Source organism: Leiobunum rupestre, chromosome 8, assembly GCF_980474605.1.
Source record: "Leiobunum rupestre chromosome 8, qqLeiRupe1.1.hap1, whole genome shotgun sequence".
Lineage (NCBI taxonomy): Eukaryota > Metazoa > Arthropoda > Arachnida > Opiliones > Sclerosomatidae > Leiobunum > Leiobunum rupestre.
In genome coordinates this window covers 11,782,391-11,801,094 of record NC_143391.1, presented here as the reverse complement: position 1 = coordinate 11,801,094, position 18,704 = coordinate 11,782,391, and the positions used below count along the sequence as shown (strand labels likewise).

General features: G+C 36.2%; 1 protein-coding gene across 2 annotated transcripts in view; it reads left to right on the top strand.

Moving 5' to 3' along the window:
• LOC149932388 (metalloprotease TIKI1-like) overlaps window positions 1-18,704 on the top strand; it is a 74,824-nt gene that overhangs the window by 22,276 nt on the left and 33,844 nt on the right. For both annotated transcript variants that reach the window (XM_090155411.1, XM_090155410.1), the window contains exon 3: window positions 14,991-15,587. In XM_090155411.1, coding sequence (XP_090011537.1) covers window positions 14,991-15,587 — 597 coding nt within the window. The remainder of the gene's footprint in view (window positions 1-14,990; window positions 15,588-18,704) is intronic.

The window sequence follows — 18,704 nt, the reverse complement described above, 5'->3', positions numbered from 1 at the left end:
CCTTTTCTTCGTGTAGGTCAAGAATGTACAACAATCTCCGCTCTTGGTTCGCCGTTTCTCGCTCGAAAAGAAAAATGACGCCAGACATTTTACGACTTTCTGGAACGGCGTATAGAAAACGTACACGCGAAAACGACTGGGTTTGCGGTCGGTTCGATCGAACTCCACGTGCGAAATTTCCGCGCGGCCCATTTCGAGTTCTATCGGCCAGTGTCGGATATCTATAGACGCTCAAACGCGTCTTTTCAATTTCTTCGAGTAAACGCAATTTCCTTTCCTAAAACTAATATTTTTCTTAAGGTTGGTCGATTTCTTTACCCTATTCTGACATCTATAGCGATTCTTATTTCTCCGTCACTCTATTCTTCGGATTGGAATCGAATGCAATTTATTTCTGGGCTTAAAAAAAACTTTGAAGCGAGGCGTACCGTTATTCATCAGCGGCACCCACCCCGCGCGTCTGTCTGGGCTGACCTTTTCGCGGAAATTCCCGAAAATGCCGTTAAATAAGGGGGAATTATTCGCTAGCACCCGGCGCGTAAACGACTCTCCATTGAAATGATACAGGTAGATCTAACCCATCTTAAGCTAAGTAGGAAGGGAAGACGATACTAGCGGCCCCTATCAACTTCAATAAGGAAGAAAAGACGCGGTGTAGGATTACGTCGAAGATTGATTTATTTAGCATATTATTTGGTTATCAGCCGGCTTAGCCCCGCTCCGCTCTCGGCATTCTTCTTTTTTGACGCCCCTTTCGATAAACCATAGACGTGTGAAAAGGAATCTACCGACCCGGCTTCACCCGCCCCTTTTAAAACGCGAATAACGTTTCTAGCGCCATCCTTCCTCAACGTGTTTCTTATCAAACGTAACCCGATGGCTAGCTCGCGCGCCCCCGAAATTCTTCCGCGGGATTTGGAAGGCGAAGGGAAAAAAGAGAGGGCATCTTCTCGCGATGGTTGATGGGAAATATATTGAAACTGAGCCTCGAACACTTATATATTGTTTTGGCCTCCGAATTCCGTGAGCAAACAATCTCTAAACGTATTTTTTGTCTCTCTCGCGCTCTCTCTATTTTAGTAAGCTTCTATCAATAACTAAACGTATATAGGAGCTTATAGCCAAGCCAGGATTCTCAGGAATTCACTTAAATCTCGCCCCTTTTTTTAGGAATCGGTGGTAAACGGGTTAAAAGTTCGCTTTTCTTCTCAGTACGTGATAAGATTTGCTATTTCTCGTAATTTCGTTGCGTGTTTGGCAGTGGCGTACCAAGGTGTTGTCGCGCCCGGTTCAAAATGTTGATATGGCGTCCCCGATGGAAGTCATTAATAAAAAAAATGAGTATTAAATATTCATAGTCGTTGGTTTTGTCCTACTGATAATTATCGAGATGAGTTAGTGATTCTACAGTGTTCTGTCATTAAGAACGTTAAAATCTAAATTCTACGCGCATATTTATTTGAAACGTCAAACCATAAGTCTATAATATTATTCTATAAGTTTGAGTAGAAGGAAAGTGAGGTCGACCCATCAGTCCCGGGGTCGGGGTCAGGTTCGGGATCGGGTTCCGGGATTTAATGGGTGAAATAAGGGTAAAATCGTCCAAAAGTCAATGTATTTATGATATTTCTTGCGACGATTTGTTTTCCCGTATATCAACATATTGTGTCCAGGCCAACTTGTTCATTTATCTACGCTTATCTTGAAAGACACTTGAACGTATATCTTATCAAGTTTTATCGTACGGAATAAGTTGAAATGATGTAAAAATTGATAACCTAGGCGACGCGTGCGCGGATTCCCCGGGGGACGCGGTTAATTTGAATTTAAGATTGTTTTGACGTCATGGAATATTCGTTGTTAAAGTAGAATGGAAATATTTTTAAACTTCATTTTAATAACATTATCACGTAAGTGGTACTTAAATATGCTTGGCACTTGAACCGATCTCACGAGTATTTCTTAAAACGAACATCTCGATCGCGTTTTATCGTACGAAATAAGTGGAAATTATGTAAGTTGTATGATACTTGATAACCTAGGCAGGAAGATAGCGCGCGCGTGCGCGGATTACCTGGGAGGCGCGGATTACCTGGGAGGCGCGGATTGCCCGGGGAGCGCGGTTAATTTGAATTTAAAATATGGATTTCGTCTCCGAAATAATTCATGTACCCAAAATTGGACCGCAAGTTTTTTTCTTTTTAGGGGAAGCTCTATGGGAGTTTAACATTACAATAAAGCTAATAGGTCCAGTTTGGGGTACTTTTGGTCCGAAATGAGGTACATAGGGCCGAAAATGGTGACTTTGGTCGTTTTAAGGGTACTTTTGGTCTAATTTGGTCCATTTTTGGGTACATCAGAAAAGCAGTTGGAAAAACGAAGAGCCTTTTTTTACCACCCATCCCCAAACTCCAAAAATTTATTGCTATAATTTATTTATCGCTTCCGTAGGTATAAAATAAGATAAAAACCACTTACCTATATTTTAATTACGGTAAATTAAAAATACTTTATTAGTGTACTAAGTTACGTTTAAAAGAACCTTTTATAACAATTCCAATATGTAAATATAGGTAAAAGGATTGAAAAAATACTTAAAGTAAGTGGTTTTACTGATAAACTCTAAAGGAATTTAACTTTGAAGGGTATCTTAGATTATTGTTTTTAATTTTATTCAAGTTGAAAACGTATTAAGAGTCCTTCAAAGTACTATAAAAGGATTTTATTTACGAACTAAATTCATATTTTCTTCAAACTTTCAATTCGCTTTTATTACTATTTAAATACGGTAAAATATAATTCTTATACACAAATATAGCCAGAAAGATACTATCAAACACTAAAATTAAAATGAAATGAAATTTGTGTGGATAAGATTTGTAAATATAATTTTGAAAATAATTACTTTCACGCTTTATTTAAGTCAAGCAATTACATTTTTTAAAATGAATGAAGTTAAACAATTTAAAATTTGTAAATATTGTAAATATTTTTAGACAATAAAGAAATTAAGAAATGTTTTAATTAAAATATCTTTTATTTTCTACAATAGTTATCTTTTATTACTATAAATATTCAAATATTAAATGGAAACCACGTATGCGTAACAATTTCAATATGTAAATATAGGTATAAAAATACTATAAAAACAATTACCTATATTTTAAATACGATAAAATATAAATACATTTCCGATATGTAAATAGGTAGAATAACACTATGAAAAATTCCTTTTTCTACTTTTAATACGACAACACACAACTCTGATACGCAAATATATACAGAAAATATTAAAAAAACAATTTTCCGATACACAAATATAGATAAAGAAATACTATAAAATGTAAAAAGGTAGAAAAATACTACACATTAACCATTATAAATTTAAGCTTACAACATCCTTCACGTATAGAGCATAACATATATGTTCAGAGTTAACTTGTTTCCTCGTTATCTTTATCTCATATGTTTTAAATAGCGTATGGAATAAGTTAAGAATGTACTGAAATGGTGTATGTTAAAACCTCGTATAATAAAGAGTAAAACATAAGTTCAGAGTCGGCTTGATTACTAAAGCGAATAACACAGAGACGTTTCCGGTGTAGTCACGTAGGAAGAAAAATACTACAACAATCTCTATACTCTACATTCAACACGTTAAAATATATTTCCGAAATGCCAATATAGGTAGTAAAATACTACAAAATCTCTATACTCTACCTTCAATACGTTAAATTACATTCCGATATGTAAATATAGGAGGAAAAATACTACAAAAGCCTCTTTTCTTGGCGTTCAATATGTTAAAATAGATTTCTGAAATGCAAATATAGGTAGTAAAAATGATATGCCTCCGATCGAATCGTTCATTTTTTTTCCCTATTTATTTAAATATAAGTATTTAAATTAGAATTGCTTCTAGTCTTCGGCAGTCGATTAATTTTTATCCATGAATAAAATAAGCTCGGCTATATTTAAATAATATTTATTTAAATAACCAATAGTTGAATAAAAATTGTTAAATGTTTAAATAACCGAAAGTGAATAAGCCTATTATTTAAATAAAACAAACAATTATTTAAATAAGTACCACTTTTATTCAAATAAATGCTTGGTTACGTAAAAAACCTAATTAAATAAGTTAAAATGATATTCTTTTTACCAACGTTTTTTAAATAAATCGGTCGGTATATAAAGTTTGAAATGTGTGTTCTGAGGGTAGAAATAATATCAGCCCTATTTTGATTTTCTTCCAAGTTAAGTGTTTCAGATAACGTTTACTTATTCCGCACCTTCCATCCATTTTTTCACATTAATTTGATATAACCTTGTATCTTCCTACAATTCATTTTTATGCTATGTACAATTCCCTTATTCATTACATCATTCCAAATTTAGTCTAATTCATTCACGGGCGTTGATCTTCTGAAATGGATATTCAAATAAAACCTTTTTCTTATATCATCGCTTCTGATTAATCTGAATGTTGTCAATATAAAAAACATCATATGCTATATTTAAATATAAAGGATAAACACTGCTTAGGTTAAGGATAGATTGAAATGGAATATTTAAGTAAAAAAGCATAAATTTCTGAGGGCCTTTTCCTCCAAAATATCTAAAAGGGCAAGTACATTCTCGATAATTATACAAGTTCTTTGGAATAAGAGACGTTTTTATCAAAGATAAGCCAAGTTTATACCTTATTGTCATTAGTTCCATAACAAGAACCACGTTGTAACGTGATAATGGCTACCCCTATCGAGAATTTTCGGCACTAAGAAATTCTACGTTTCTATGTATTATACGGGTTTTGACAGATTGATATTTTAAATATCCGTGAAACGTAAACTTATCAGAATAAGAAATGGCATACAATGAGATTAGATAACTAGATAACGATCATTGATAATAAAATTCTAATCGTTTAAATTTAACATATATTTTTTACTAATAATAAAAATATTTAAGAAACATGCTATTATTTTTAACATATATAAGACCATTTTTTTATTCACTATATAATCCAATTTTTTTTTTCAAACTTAGAAGTTAGTTTGTATGAAATACTTACTAATACCTGAAAAATAGACTTTAGAGTGGATAATGAAGTATTTTTCAATCCTTTTACCTATATTTACATATTGGAATTGTTACAAAAGGTTCTTTTAAACGTGACTTAGTACATTAATTTATTTTGGAAGTTCAAAACGTATTAAGAGCCCTTCAGAGTACTTTAAAAGGATTTCATTTACAAACTAAATTAATATTTTCTTCAAACTTTCAATTCGTTATAATTTGAATTTAAATGAAAACATCATGGATTATAGGTGCGTAATCTACTATTAGACCGAACGGATTAAAAATACTTAAAGTAAGTGGTTTTACTGATAAACTCTAAAGGAATTTTGGAATTTTCTAGAATAGCAAAGTAAAACTAAAACAAATTTTTATATTGTTTAACTTTATTCATTTTATAAAATGTAATTGCTTGACTTAAATAAAGCGTGAAAGTAATTATTTTCAAAATTATATTTACAAATCTTATCCACACAAATTTCATTTCATTTTAATTTTAGTGTTTGATAGTATCTTTCTGGCTATATTTGTGTATAAGAATTATATTTTACCGTATTTAAATAGTAATAAAAGCGAATTGAAAGTTTGAAGAAAATATGAATTTAGTTCGTAAATAAAATCCTTTTATAGTACTTTGAAGGACTCTTAATACGTTTTCAACTTGAATAAAATTAAAAACAATAATCTAAGATACCCTTCAAAGTTAAATTCCTTTAGAGTTTATCAGTAAAACCACTTACTTTAAGTATTTTTTCAATCCTTTTACCTATATTTACATATTGGAATTGTTATAAAAGGTTCTTTTAAACGTAACTTAGTACACTAATTAAGTATTTTTAATTTACCGTAATTAAAATATAGGTAAGTGGTTTTTATCTTATTTTATACCTACGGAAGCGATAAATAAATTATAGCAATAAATTTTTGGAGTTTGGGGATGGGTGGAAAAAAAAGGCTCTTCGTTTTTCCAACTGCTTTTCTGATGTACCCAAAAATGGACCAAATTAGACCAAAAGTACCCTTAAAACGACCAAAGTCACCATTTTCGGCCCTATGTACCTCATTTCGGACCAAAAGTACCCCAAACTGGACCTATTAGCTCTATTGTAATGTTAAACTCCCATAGAGCTTCCCCTAAAAAGAAAAAAACTTGCGGTCCAATTTTGGGTACATGATTTATTTCGGAGACGAAATCCATGTTTTAAATTCAAATTAACCACGCTCCCCGGGCAATCCGCGCCTCCCAGGTAATCCGTGCACGCGCGCGCTATCTTCCTGCCTAGGTTATCAAGTATCATACAACTTACATAATTTCCACTTATTTCGTACGATAAAACGCGATCGAGATATTCGTTTTAAGAAATACTCGTGAGATCGGTTCAAGTGCCAAGCATATTTAAGTACCACTTACGTGATAATGTTATTAAAATGAAGTTTAAAAATATTTCCATTCTACTTTAACAACGAATATTCCATGACGTCAAAACAATCTTAAATTCAAATTAACCGCGTCCCCCGGGGAATCCGCGCACGCGCCGCCTAGGTTATCAATGTTTACATCATTTCAACTTATTCCGTACGATAAAACTTGATAAGATATACGTTCAAGTGTCTTTCAAGACAATATTATAATAATAATATTATACACTTATGGTCAAACGTATCTAAAGAACCTTTAGCAACATTTGATTGTAAGCAACGTTTTTAGTTGGAATAATTTTGGTTCCCCTCCAGAAGACCTCTAGAGCGGCCCCCGGCTCAACATGCCCCCTCGACCCCTCTTATAATAATAATAATTAGCTAGGCTAATAACCAAGGCACCACCTTATAGCTTAAGTCATCAAGCGACTTTTAAAGCCATTAATTAAGGTGGCCGGGTTACAATGATAGTGGTGGCAAGCCCTTCATGCCACGCGAGCCAACAGCTCCCTACACTAACTATTACCGTTAACCTGTACAAGTTTTTATGGAAGGGGAAACCGAAGAGCTCGGGGGTAAACCCCTTAAACTGCAGTGGGGAGAGAACTTGCAAACTCAAAGCGGAAGGAGTTGTTTTCACACATACCACAAGCCCGCGTTCCAAAATCTCATTTTTAGTCGCCTTTTTAAAGAATAACATTATTACGGCTAACTCGTTATGTAAGTTGTTGTATTTAGAATTCAACTAAAAATATTTGGACATATTATTTACTGTTTTTACATACAATTTGTTTCACGTACGGTGTAGCCGAAGCCGCCGTCGAATTCTACACAACTCTCCAATCGTTAGGCTAAAGGGAGTTCGAATTAATTCGAAAAATCGTCTGCTAGAACGCGCTACAGTTTGTTTTTAACGTAACTATAGCGCCAATCACCTCTAGTGAAGTTCGTTGATCCACCAGAAACATTAAAGTTCATACCGAGGAGCAATTCACTTCGATGATTAAATTTGCACCCTTGATCGATTAAATCTGATTAAATCATGATAAAGATGATTAAATCGCGATTAAGCTGATTAAATCACGGTTAAAAAATAAATGTATTCCAAAAAGTAGATCGTGATTAAATCTGTTTAATCACGATTGAGCTGGTTAAATCGCGATTAAGCTGATTAAATCACTTTTAAAAAATAAATGTATTCCAAAAAGTAGATCGTGATTAAATCGGTTTAATCACGATTGAGCTGGTTAAATCGCGATTAAGCTGATTAAATCACGGTTAAAAAATAAATGTATTCCAAAAAGTAGATCGTGATTAAATCGGTTTAATCACGATTGAGCTGGTTAAATCGCGATTAAGCTGATTAAATCACTGTTAAAAATAAATGTATTCCAAAAAGTAGATCGTGATTAAATCTGTTTAATCACGATTGAGCTGGTTAAATCGCGATTAAGCTGATTAAATCACTGTTAAAAAATAAATGTATTCCAAAAAGTAGATCGTGATTAAATCGGTTTAATCACGATTGAGCTGGTTAAATCGCGATTAAGCTGATTAAATCACGGTTAAAAAATAAATGTATTCCAAAAAGTAGATCGTGATTAAATCGGTTTAATCACGATTGAGCTGGTTAAATCGCGATTAAGCTGATTAAATCACTGTTAAAAATAAATGTATTCCAAAAAGTAGATCGTTATTAAATCGGTTTAATCACGATTGAGCTGGTTAAATCGCGATTAAGCTGATTAAATCACTGTTAAAAATAAATATATTCCAAAAAGTAGATCGTTATTAAATCGGTTTAATCATGATTGAGCTGGTTAAATCGCGATTAATCTGATTAAATCACTGTTAAAAATAAATGTATTCCAAAAAATTTGATCGTGATTAAATCGATTTAATCACGATATACATTTGTTAAATTGAGTCCGATTTTGATGATAGTTATATTTATAACCTCTTGTTGCTACTTTTATACATAGTTTGCATCCCTACGTCATCAATGACGCAGTTCCAAGTAATGATATATGCACCAAGAATAAATGTAATTTGATCAAGAATGAACCGTACAATGCCGCCATTTTGCTGGTGTAGTTTTTTTAGTAAAACGCGAGGGTTAACAGTTTCAATTGTCTGTTTGCGGATTTAAATAATTTTCAAATGATTAAGAATTTAGTTTCACATTAAAAATGGTTAACTGCCTTGTTAAAAATTGTTCTAGTAGTTCAATTAGAAATAGACCTAAAATCGACATTTTATACGACACCGAGGTCCGAAGGTAATTGAAACAAGACGTACGACGGTCAGAATATACACAATCCTTCTAATGTGTTAAGTTTGTTTGAGCTATTCACAGCAACCTGCAACGCCGGTATCACAACCAATATATATCCACGGCCACACATAATTGTATTTACACTTATTTGTTACTTCTAGTCATACTTTGAAAGCATCGAAGATTCTTTCGATCAGTGTCACTCTTATTTTTTACTCCTGATCACACTTATTTGTTACTTCTGGTCAGACGTTGAGTGTCACACTTATTTCTTCTGGTTATATGACAAAGACTTGTTCGATCAATGTCATAATTAATTGTTCCTTCTGATCACACCTAATTGTTACTTCTAATCACACCTAATTGTTACTTCTGATCACAGCTAATTGTTACTTCTGATCACACCTAATTGTTAATTCTGATCACACCTAATTGTTACTTCTGATCACACCTAATTGGTACTTCTGATCACACCTAATTGTTACTTCTGATCACACCTAATTGTTACTTCTGATCACACCTAATTGTTACTTCTGATCACACCTAATTGTCACTTCTGATCACACCTATTTGTTACTTCTGATCACACCTAATTGTTACTTCTGATCACACCTAATTGTTACTTCTGATCACACCTATTTGTTACTTCTAATCACACCTAATTGTTACTTCTGATCACAGCTAATTGTTACTTCTGATCACACCTAATTGTTAATTCTGATCACACCTAATTGTTACTTCTGATCACACCTAATTGGTACTTCTGATCACACCTAATTGTTACTTCTGATCACACCTAATTGTTACTTCTGATCACACCTAATTGTTACTTCTGATAACACCTAATTGTCACTTATGATCACACCTAATTGTTACTTCTGATCACACCTATTTGTTACTTCTGATCACACCTAATTGTTACTTCTGATCACACCTAATTGTCACTTATGATCACACCTAATTGTTACTTCTGATCACACCTATTTGTTACTTCTGATCACACCTAATTGTTACTTCTGATCACACCTAATTGTTACTTCTGATCACACTTATTTCTTCTGGTCATACACCGAAGACTAGGTCGATCAGTGTCATACTTAATTGTTACTTCTGGTCATACGTTGAAAGCGCGGCGCACTCTGAACGGCCTTGAAAAACGCTAGAAGGAAACGGGCGCGTAGACCTCTATAAACACGGGGATTTACAATGTTGGAAATTGCGGGGGTCCGTATACGCTGCCAAAAAAACCTTAACTTAGAACTAAAATTAAGCAACTTAATTGCAATTCTAGGTTATATGGAAACCACAGCTATTCAAAAATATAACTTTCATGAAAATCGGACTTAAATTAAGGAACTTTATGTCGATTTTCAGGCGGAAATATAAAACCACGAACATTGGGGTCCCTTAAATTACCCCGAAAACCATACATAACATCATGAATTTATTCATTTTACCCATGAATATAGAACCGCTCTAGATATGTTTCTATCTCTGTCGGAAAGAGGCGGAACTATAACCTCAGCCCCTCTTACACCTGACGGATATACCATGGAGGAAGCACGTGACTGATACTGCCTTCAAAAATTAAGTGGCTCTGCCAATGCTTTTACTACGGGAATTTGTTGCAATTCGGAGACTTTTTAATAATTTTAGTGTTTGTACTCAACTTTGAATTTTTCATATGATTGTTAATAAGTTTCCAGGTTTGATTTAAGACTACTTACATAATTTTCCATTAATTATTTCACTCGTAATCTACTTTTCAAATCGACGAAAATTTTAAGGCGAGGAAATGGATACCCCGCCTTTGGGACCTGTATTTGTGCTAGGCCTCGGTTTTAATGTTTGGAATTTAAAAACTATTGCGCAATAATTGAAAACGGCTGGTTCGTTACTCGTTTGCTCCTATAGTGGGGTTTTAACTGTGAAATGGAAGACAAAATGAGCTGATAATCAAAGTTTAATCTAATTTAAAATTTTTTATTTGCTGTGCTTTAAAAAAAGCAGCTTCTTCATTCAAGCAATGAACAGCCCGGTTAATTCTGAATATAGTAAATATTTCTTTTACTGCAAATTGGGTTACAAAGAAAAAATAGGAAATACAATATAGTTCTTCATCTGTGAAAGACAAAGCATAAACAACATTTAATGCCCTAATATCCAATCCATTTCACAGTTAAAACCCCACTATAGGAGCAAACGAGTAACGAACCAGCCGTTTTCAATTATTGCGCAATGATTTTTAAATTCCAAACATTAAAACCGAGGCCTAGCACAAATACAGGTCCCAAAGGCGGGGAATCCATTTCCTCGCCTTAAAATTTTCGTCGATTTGAAAAGTAGATTACGAGTGAAATAATTAAGGGAAAATTATGAAAGTAGTCTTAAATCAAACCTGGAAACTTACTATAACAATCACTTGAAAAATTCCTAGTTGAGTACAAACACTAAAATTATTAAAAAGTCTCCGAATTGCAACACAGTTAGGAAAACAAATTCCCGTAGTAAAAGCATTGGGGAGAGCCACTTGATTTTTGAACCCCTACTCTTCTATGGAGATGTCCGTCATTTCCTCTAGCTTTTAATTGGCTAAACAATTTGACGTAGTAGCGGCATAGCTTCGTAAGCCCTGCCTTCTACCGGATCGGGATAGCACCATACAGATAAGGTACAGTTCTATATTCATGGGTAAAATGAATAAATTCATGTTAACATTAATATTTACTGATATAACCGAAGGGATAGCTCCGCTGAATCCTAACCTATCCAATAATATTTTTTTAATGTTATCGGACTTAATTTTAAATAAAATATCTACCACATAAAGCGAAACCACCGAAAATAGTAAATTGGGCAAATGCCCAACTTCTAGGGCTCCGATTTGAAAACTTTATGAAAGGCTATCAATAGCGATGTATGTACATTCGAACGAGATATCATTGACTCTTCTAACCCTAACAGTTGAAAAGATATGCGCGACAAGGCGGCATCGGCATCGGATACACTGTATACTAATACTAATACACACAAATCCTTAGGATTGTGTGTAAAAAGCGTACAATATTCGGAATCAAGGAATCTTAGAGTTGATTCTCGTTGATTCCCAAAATCATTTATTCCATTTGATTCCGTGATTCCATGATTCCATATTCTGATTTTTTGTATTCCAAATTGATTTTTCAGATTTCACCTTCGATTCCGTGGATTCCTTCAAAAAACTATTGATTCTGCTAAGATTCCAAATAATCACAATTTTACATAAATTCCGTATTTCCTATTTGATCCTTCATACTCCGATTAAGGTTCTCTGCCCACTGGCTTTAGGGGTTTCCCCCCGAGCTCTTCGTTTTCCCCTACCATAAAAACTTGTTGAATTTAACGGTAATAGTTAGTGTAGGGAGCTGTTGGCTCGATCGCGTGGCATGCAGGGCTTGCCACATGCACCCTCCTACGCATAGTAACCCGGCCACCTGAATAATGGCTTCAAAATTCGCTTGATGCACTTAGGCCTAAGGTGGTGCCTTAAGTATTAGCCTAGCTTATTATTATTATTTCTTTGTTTATATTTAAAGGGAACAGGAAACGCAATATTTTGCATATCAAGGGATCCGCAACCTACTTTGCAGCATTTGAAATGATCAGTCTGATAATGATGTTTTGTATCCCTCCACCAGCATCAGCGTAAAGCGTTCACTACGTATTCCCACTACACCCAACTTTTACCATTTTTCTGTAAATGAAATTGCACCTCCCTTTAAAATGATACTAAAAGAAATAATGATAAACCATATACATACAGCCTACTTCCAGTGAAAACCAAACCAATAAAGAAATAGTGAGGACCGTTTATTAATCTTTAGACGAAGAAGCAAATATTCAGTGGCGCGATCGAGCGGGCGCGATTCTGATTCATATCCTCCATGATTAACCGGAACACCGGGAACAGATTCTATCGTTATAGAGTTTGATTCCCGAGGTGATTCCACGATTCGGGTATAATTCCAGATTCCTGAGATGATTCAATGATTAGAATTTGATAAATTGATACCCTGTAAGATTCCATGATTCGGTTATGATTCCAGATCCGAAGATGATTCTTTGATTCCGGAAAGATTTAGGATTCACGCCCAGATTCCTTGAAGGGGTGAACCCTTCGGTGCAAACTTTGTGTAGTTGCATAAAGATATTTAATTTTAACTAAGGTCTTTAGTCAGTTGTTGTAACTCTACAATTCGCGTATGCACTCTGGTACTATTTGAATTTCGTGCCAGTTAGTGCTCGAAATTGTTTATTCATTATCCACAAAATTTCCGATTTATTTAACAAAAGTTGGTAAAAAGAATATCATTTTAACTTATTTAATTATGTTTTTTACGCAACCAAGCATTTATTTGAATTAAAATGGTATTTATTTAAATAATTGTTTGTTTAAATAACATTTAAAATTATTATTCAAATATTGGTTATTTAAATAAGTATTATTTAAATATCACCGAACTTATTTTATCCATGGATAAAAGTTAATCGAACGCCGACCTCTAGTGCCAGTTGAATATTTAGGCACTCGCGCCATCTATCTCCAGATATTTGATCTCCGACATTGAAATGGGCAAAATGTCTTTTCCTGTTTTTTTTGAAGGTCCAAAGGTTAGAATAGGAATGTTATACCAAAATATTATTCTTTTTTTATGAATAATATAGCGTAAACGAAGCAGTTAATTATAGTTCACTTATAATTAATTTTTGTATGTTGTATAGTTTTTAATTTTTAAAGTTTGTTTCAAATGGACATGGTGATTGAAATGGCGTTGTAAATAACTTGTAATGGATTAATAGTGAGCTAATTGTGTAAAGGGACATGTTGACATGTTGATTGTGATATCGTTCGAAAGCGCTTAGCTCTTTATTGTGCGCTTATTAAGTTAAACATTTCCCTCTTATGATATTTCAAGGACTTTAAGGGTCTTATATTTCTGGTATTATTTATTAGGGAGTTTCGCTTCGAATCTGTTCCGATGGAATTCTCTTTCGTTGCGGTGGTACTGAATCTTACTTTTTTTTAGGGCGATAGAGATAATTGTTCAGATTTTATTTTGATAAGCAAAATTTACATAACATATATGCATTCTTCAGAAAGTGTATTTACACCCAAGTTCGGTCGAACCCGTAAAGGAACAAAAATTAAAAATTTTAAGTGGAGATGCACCGATATATCGGCCTATTTTTCTAATATCGCTATCGGCCAATATCGGATATTGGCCGATACCGGTATCAGAAAAATATTTTCAGAAAAACATTTAAAAATTAGAAAATTATCGATAAACTAACTAATTAATGATAATATTTTATTTGATTGACCGCGCCACGTAAGCCACACTTCGGAAGCTAAATCATACCTTTTTTTAATGAGGGGGTTACGAGTGTAAACAAATAAAAAATAACGAATTCGATTTGTGATAGAAAATATGAGTCAAGTAAAATGAAAAGAAACATATTCGGATATGCTGTTGCAAACTTCCTTTAATGAAAAATTAGAATAAAATGGTATGACAGTGATAAGTGTACTGAACCGTCTTTTACAATGATTTTATCATATACACAACTGTTATGATAGATAACATGGTTAATATCGGTGCATCCCTAATTATAAGTGCTAATATTATTTCAGAAGTTACGCAGTAATAATTTTAATTGTGTATTCCAAAGAATAAATATAAATATTAAAGAAATATGAACGGGCTGTAGTTAATTGATTGTTATACTTCCATTATTTAAATTTTCAAGCCCATATTGCTTATTCAATTTTATGGAAATAACAAGTTAGTGAATTTTTAAAAAAGATGAAAAAGTGATCGGGGACAATGGCTTCACATTTAAGCGTATTAATATTAAGATATAATGTTTTCTTATTTTCATTCCATCTAAACTAGCGGAGATATTTACTAAAATTCAATTATGATTTCAATCTTTGAATTTAAAGAGCGTATAATGGTAAATAACTTTCGTGGGTCGAATTTATACTTTTAATTGAAAATTTTTAATCCTAAAGAAATTAAATAATTTAATTTATCATTTCGGAAATATTAAATAATTATTATTAAGTATAATATTTCGAGTTTTGACATTGAACAATTTCGTAAACCTTCGCGTTTCAATTTAACGTTCGAAGTGCCTCACTAATTTGGAATAATGTTGTTGTTGTTTATTTGATTAGCAATCTCAAGAGCCTTCGCAAGATAGTAGCGGGAGTGAAGGTGACCCGTTGTCCTTTCTGTGGAGTGTGCGACGCGAACCGGCGGCCTATTTCTTCGGGACCATTCACGTTCCGTACACGCGAGTGTGGGATTACATCCCGGACAATGCCAAGCAAGCCTTCGAAGCTGCGGACAATGTTTTCTTCGAGTTGGACTTAATGGACCCGGGCACCATCTCGGCTCTGGCCAATTGCCAGTTGTTGCCCAAAGGTCAGAACCTGGTGGACTTGTTGCCTCGAGACATTTACTCGCGATTAAAACGACATTTGGACTACGTCAAGACGGTCATGCCAACCTGGATGACCGCCGACCAGCGAGGTCGCGGACTTTACGCCGATTACCTCTTTAACGCCATTACGGGCAACTGGGAACGGAAGCGACCCGTTTGGGTCATGTTGATGGTCAACTCGCTGACCGAGAGTGACATTAAATCCCGGGGCATTCCAGTCTTGGACTTGTTTCTGGCGCAAGAAGCGGAGAGAGCCAACAAGAGAGCCGGTGCCGTCGAAAGGGTCGAGGAACAGTGTTTGCCCTTGAATGGACTCAACTTTTCGCAGGTCAGTATCGCTATAGAAAAGGGCTTTTGATATAGAGCCCTATAAAAGTCGCTTTCCAAAAAAGAGAAAAAGATGATATTGCCTATAAGAAAAACGCGATGGCAGTCTTACGGTTGATAACCCTCCATTTAGAAATAACGTCGTCGTTGTATCTACGCTATACGGCTCCAAATTCGTCGCGTCACTTTTTAAATCCAGTCCAAATATTTTCTTTATTTCTCTTTGCGCGCGCCCATTTCCGTTAAAGACTTTTCCCTTTTGTCAGAGAAAAAGTTCTTTCGCCTCAATTACTTTTTGGCATCGGCGCTGCCGGCTTGGGCCCATTCGTATTCGACCATTGAGGACATTTTCATTTCCTATCCCGGTCCGTCTTCATTGTCCACTCTTTCTTTAATAGAGCAACGGGGGCGGGTGGAGTTCCGCGGGGAGGGGACGGGACAGGGACAGGGACTTGGGGGGGGGGGGGGCGAAGGAGACCTTTCAAAACGAGTCTTTCCTTCTTATTTTTTCCCGTCGGTCCCCTTTCTTCGGAATCTATGTCGGATTATGGTCCTTTTCCTCCGTCCCTGGGGTGTCTGTCCTCCTTCGCCCAAGAATCCCCTTTTTTCGCGTCCTTCTTTTCACGTTCGCAGTCGCGACTCGCTTCATTTGCCTCAACATCGAGAAGTATACCCGCGTAACAGTGACGCGAACGTAGCGCGTACGAGCGAGGTGTTGTAATTCGGGGATGGTTCGCTCGTGGATGAAAAAGAGAAGCTCCGGATGAGGAGGCGAGTAGTGAGAGAAACCTTTTTGCTTCTTCGCGAAATCTTCGGCGCTCGAGCGACAAAAGAAGGGCGGCGCTCGATTCGCGGGTAGAAATCTTTGGAAGGGCGCGCTGAATTATCCGCTTCCTTTCTTTTTGCGTCCTTCATCCCGATTTCCCTCACCAACGGGGACGATCGCCACCAGCCAATGTCTTTAGAGTCCTCGATGAATTTATTTTAGTCTCACCCCCGCTAGACGGCGCCTACGAAAAGGGCTCACCGTTTTTATCTCCTTCTTACTCGCTGCTCGCTATCTTTTCTTTCTCATTAATTACGTGTCTCCATTTTTTTGTAGTTTATTGTTGACGCGCGTATTCGGCCGCTGCACTCGGGACAATCCGGCTCCTTGCAGCGGACGACAAAGACTACTCTGCGCGGGTAAATAGAAACGCCGAATTAAACGATTAATATTAGTATTGATTACAGTCCCTTTCCTCTCTTCGTCCATTCGTTATCGCGCTTTTTTTTCCTCTCTTTTCTACTATTTTTCTTTGTTTCCGCAATTTCTTCTAAGTTGAAACTTTTCCGCTCGTTACATTTATATCCCAAAAGTCAACAGCTCTACTCGCATTTTGTAAATATTATTTTTACTCGGCCAAAGTGGTTTCCGTTTCTCCCCCCCCCCCCCTCCCTCGTACGGCTATAATTTATATGAAAGGTTTATAAATTACTAAAAGCGGAAAACATACAAGGCCTAGGCCCCGTAAGTCTAAGAGCAAAAACTGCAAAAAGAAAACGGCAGGGGTGGGTGGGGGAAAAACTCTGCAAAGTTCGACTGGAAAAAATACTTTAAAGGAGAAGCTTAAACAAAAAAAGAGAAGCGGATAGGGAAAGAAAGGAAATATATCTTTTGAGGAAAAAAACGAGGGGGGGGGGGCGCACTGAGTAGGCGCCTCGCGTAATGGCGGGTGACGAACTGAAAAAGAGGGCCAACTTCGTCTTTTATATCTAATACTCGAGAAAACGATATTTAGAGGTATCCTTTTATTTTTGCTTTTTGGGTGGGGGGGGGGGGAGGTAACGGCTGATCTTTTTAAAGGCATCGGGTCCCCCCACACCCTGGTTCCTTTTGGTGATACGTTCGCCCTTCATAGCCAGTGGTTGCTACTTTGACTTTTTTTGTGAAAAGAGGCGGAAGAGATGGAAGATAATAGTTTCTAAAGAATGTATAATTCTTAGCTTTTATAAAGCTAACGGTTTGATGTTTTAAGAAGCCGACGTGCCAATAAAGAAATTTCTCGTTCAATGTGTCTCGCCGTCGCTCTAAAAGCTACGAAATGCCAGATATAAAAATTCCCCCTTTTTTTTACCCGGTGAAATTCTCCGCTATCATTTTTTAAAAGGCCTGACACCCTGAAAAGAGAAACACGCGATTTTTTTATATTCCTTTTCTAAAAGGCCCCCCGCTTGTCTCTTTTTCGCTCGGTCCAAGGCCTACCGCGAAGTCTGGTCGACTTTTTTTTTGTACTGGCCGCGCTCTGAATGCAACGCGCGGCGGTATTTTGATAATACTTGACGACTTGACGTTCAAAAGTCACCGCTGCAACGTAAAAGCTAAATAGACGAGGGGTCCGTTGGATATGGATAAATACCGATGGCTACGCTGATTTTGTTGTCGGTTTTTTAGAACTATTCTTTATACCGAATAATACGTATAAAGGAAAAAAATAAACGGGGGAATGAAATGTAAACCGGGACAATTTAGCCGCGAGGACCACCCGGCTTGGTTTGGAGAAAATGGTCGAATTCACGCTCAATCGAGATCCGAGAATGTCAGAAATGGAAACGAGTAGTTCCCTCGCTTTGATACGCGCAATCCGTGTCGGATTAAGCCTAGGCGTATAAGTCTTCGTCAAGAGTTGATTAAATTGAAACCCCCGCACCCAGATAGCCTCGGATCCCGATTCCGACTTTCGAAATGAAGGATGAGGCCTAATTAGAAAAGTTAAGCGCGGCGATAGAAGCGCGATACTGTATAGGAAACCGATATACGGCTCCGACAGGGAACTGTTACCCGGAGGGTGGAGGGTCGCAGTTGGCAGGCTGCAATTGGTATATCGCGAGCGGGGCCATCGGCTCTCTTTGATAAGGACCGCCGTTACGTCAGTATACCCGAAGCAAGATGGATCTAGCCGCTCCCTCCAAATAACTGATTTCCAGAGCGTTAGAATTTCGGGCCAGCGTGGGTCGAGGGTGGAAGGACTATTATAGACGAACCGGGCCTACAGTGCCGTTGCCTACCGGTGGGGGCGAGGGGGTATAAAGGAGTAGAACGAGCGGAAGAGAGGAAGAGAGAGAACGGCTATTTTCG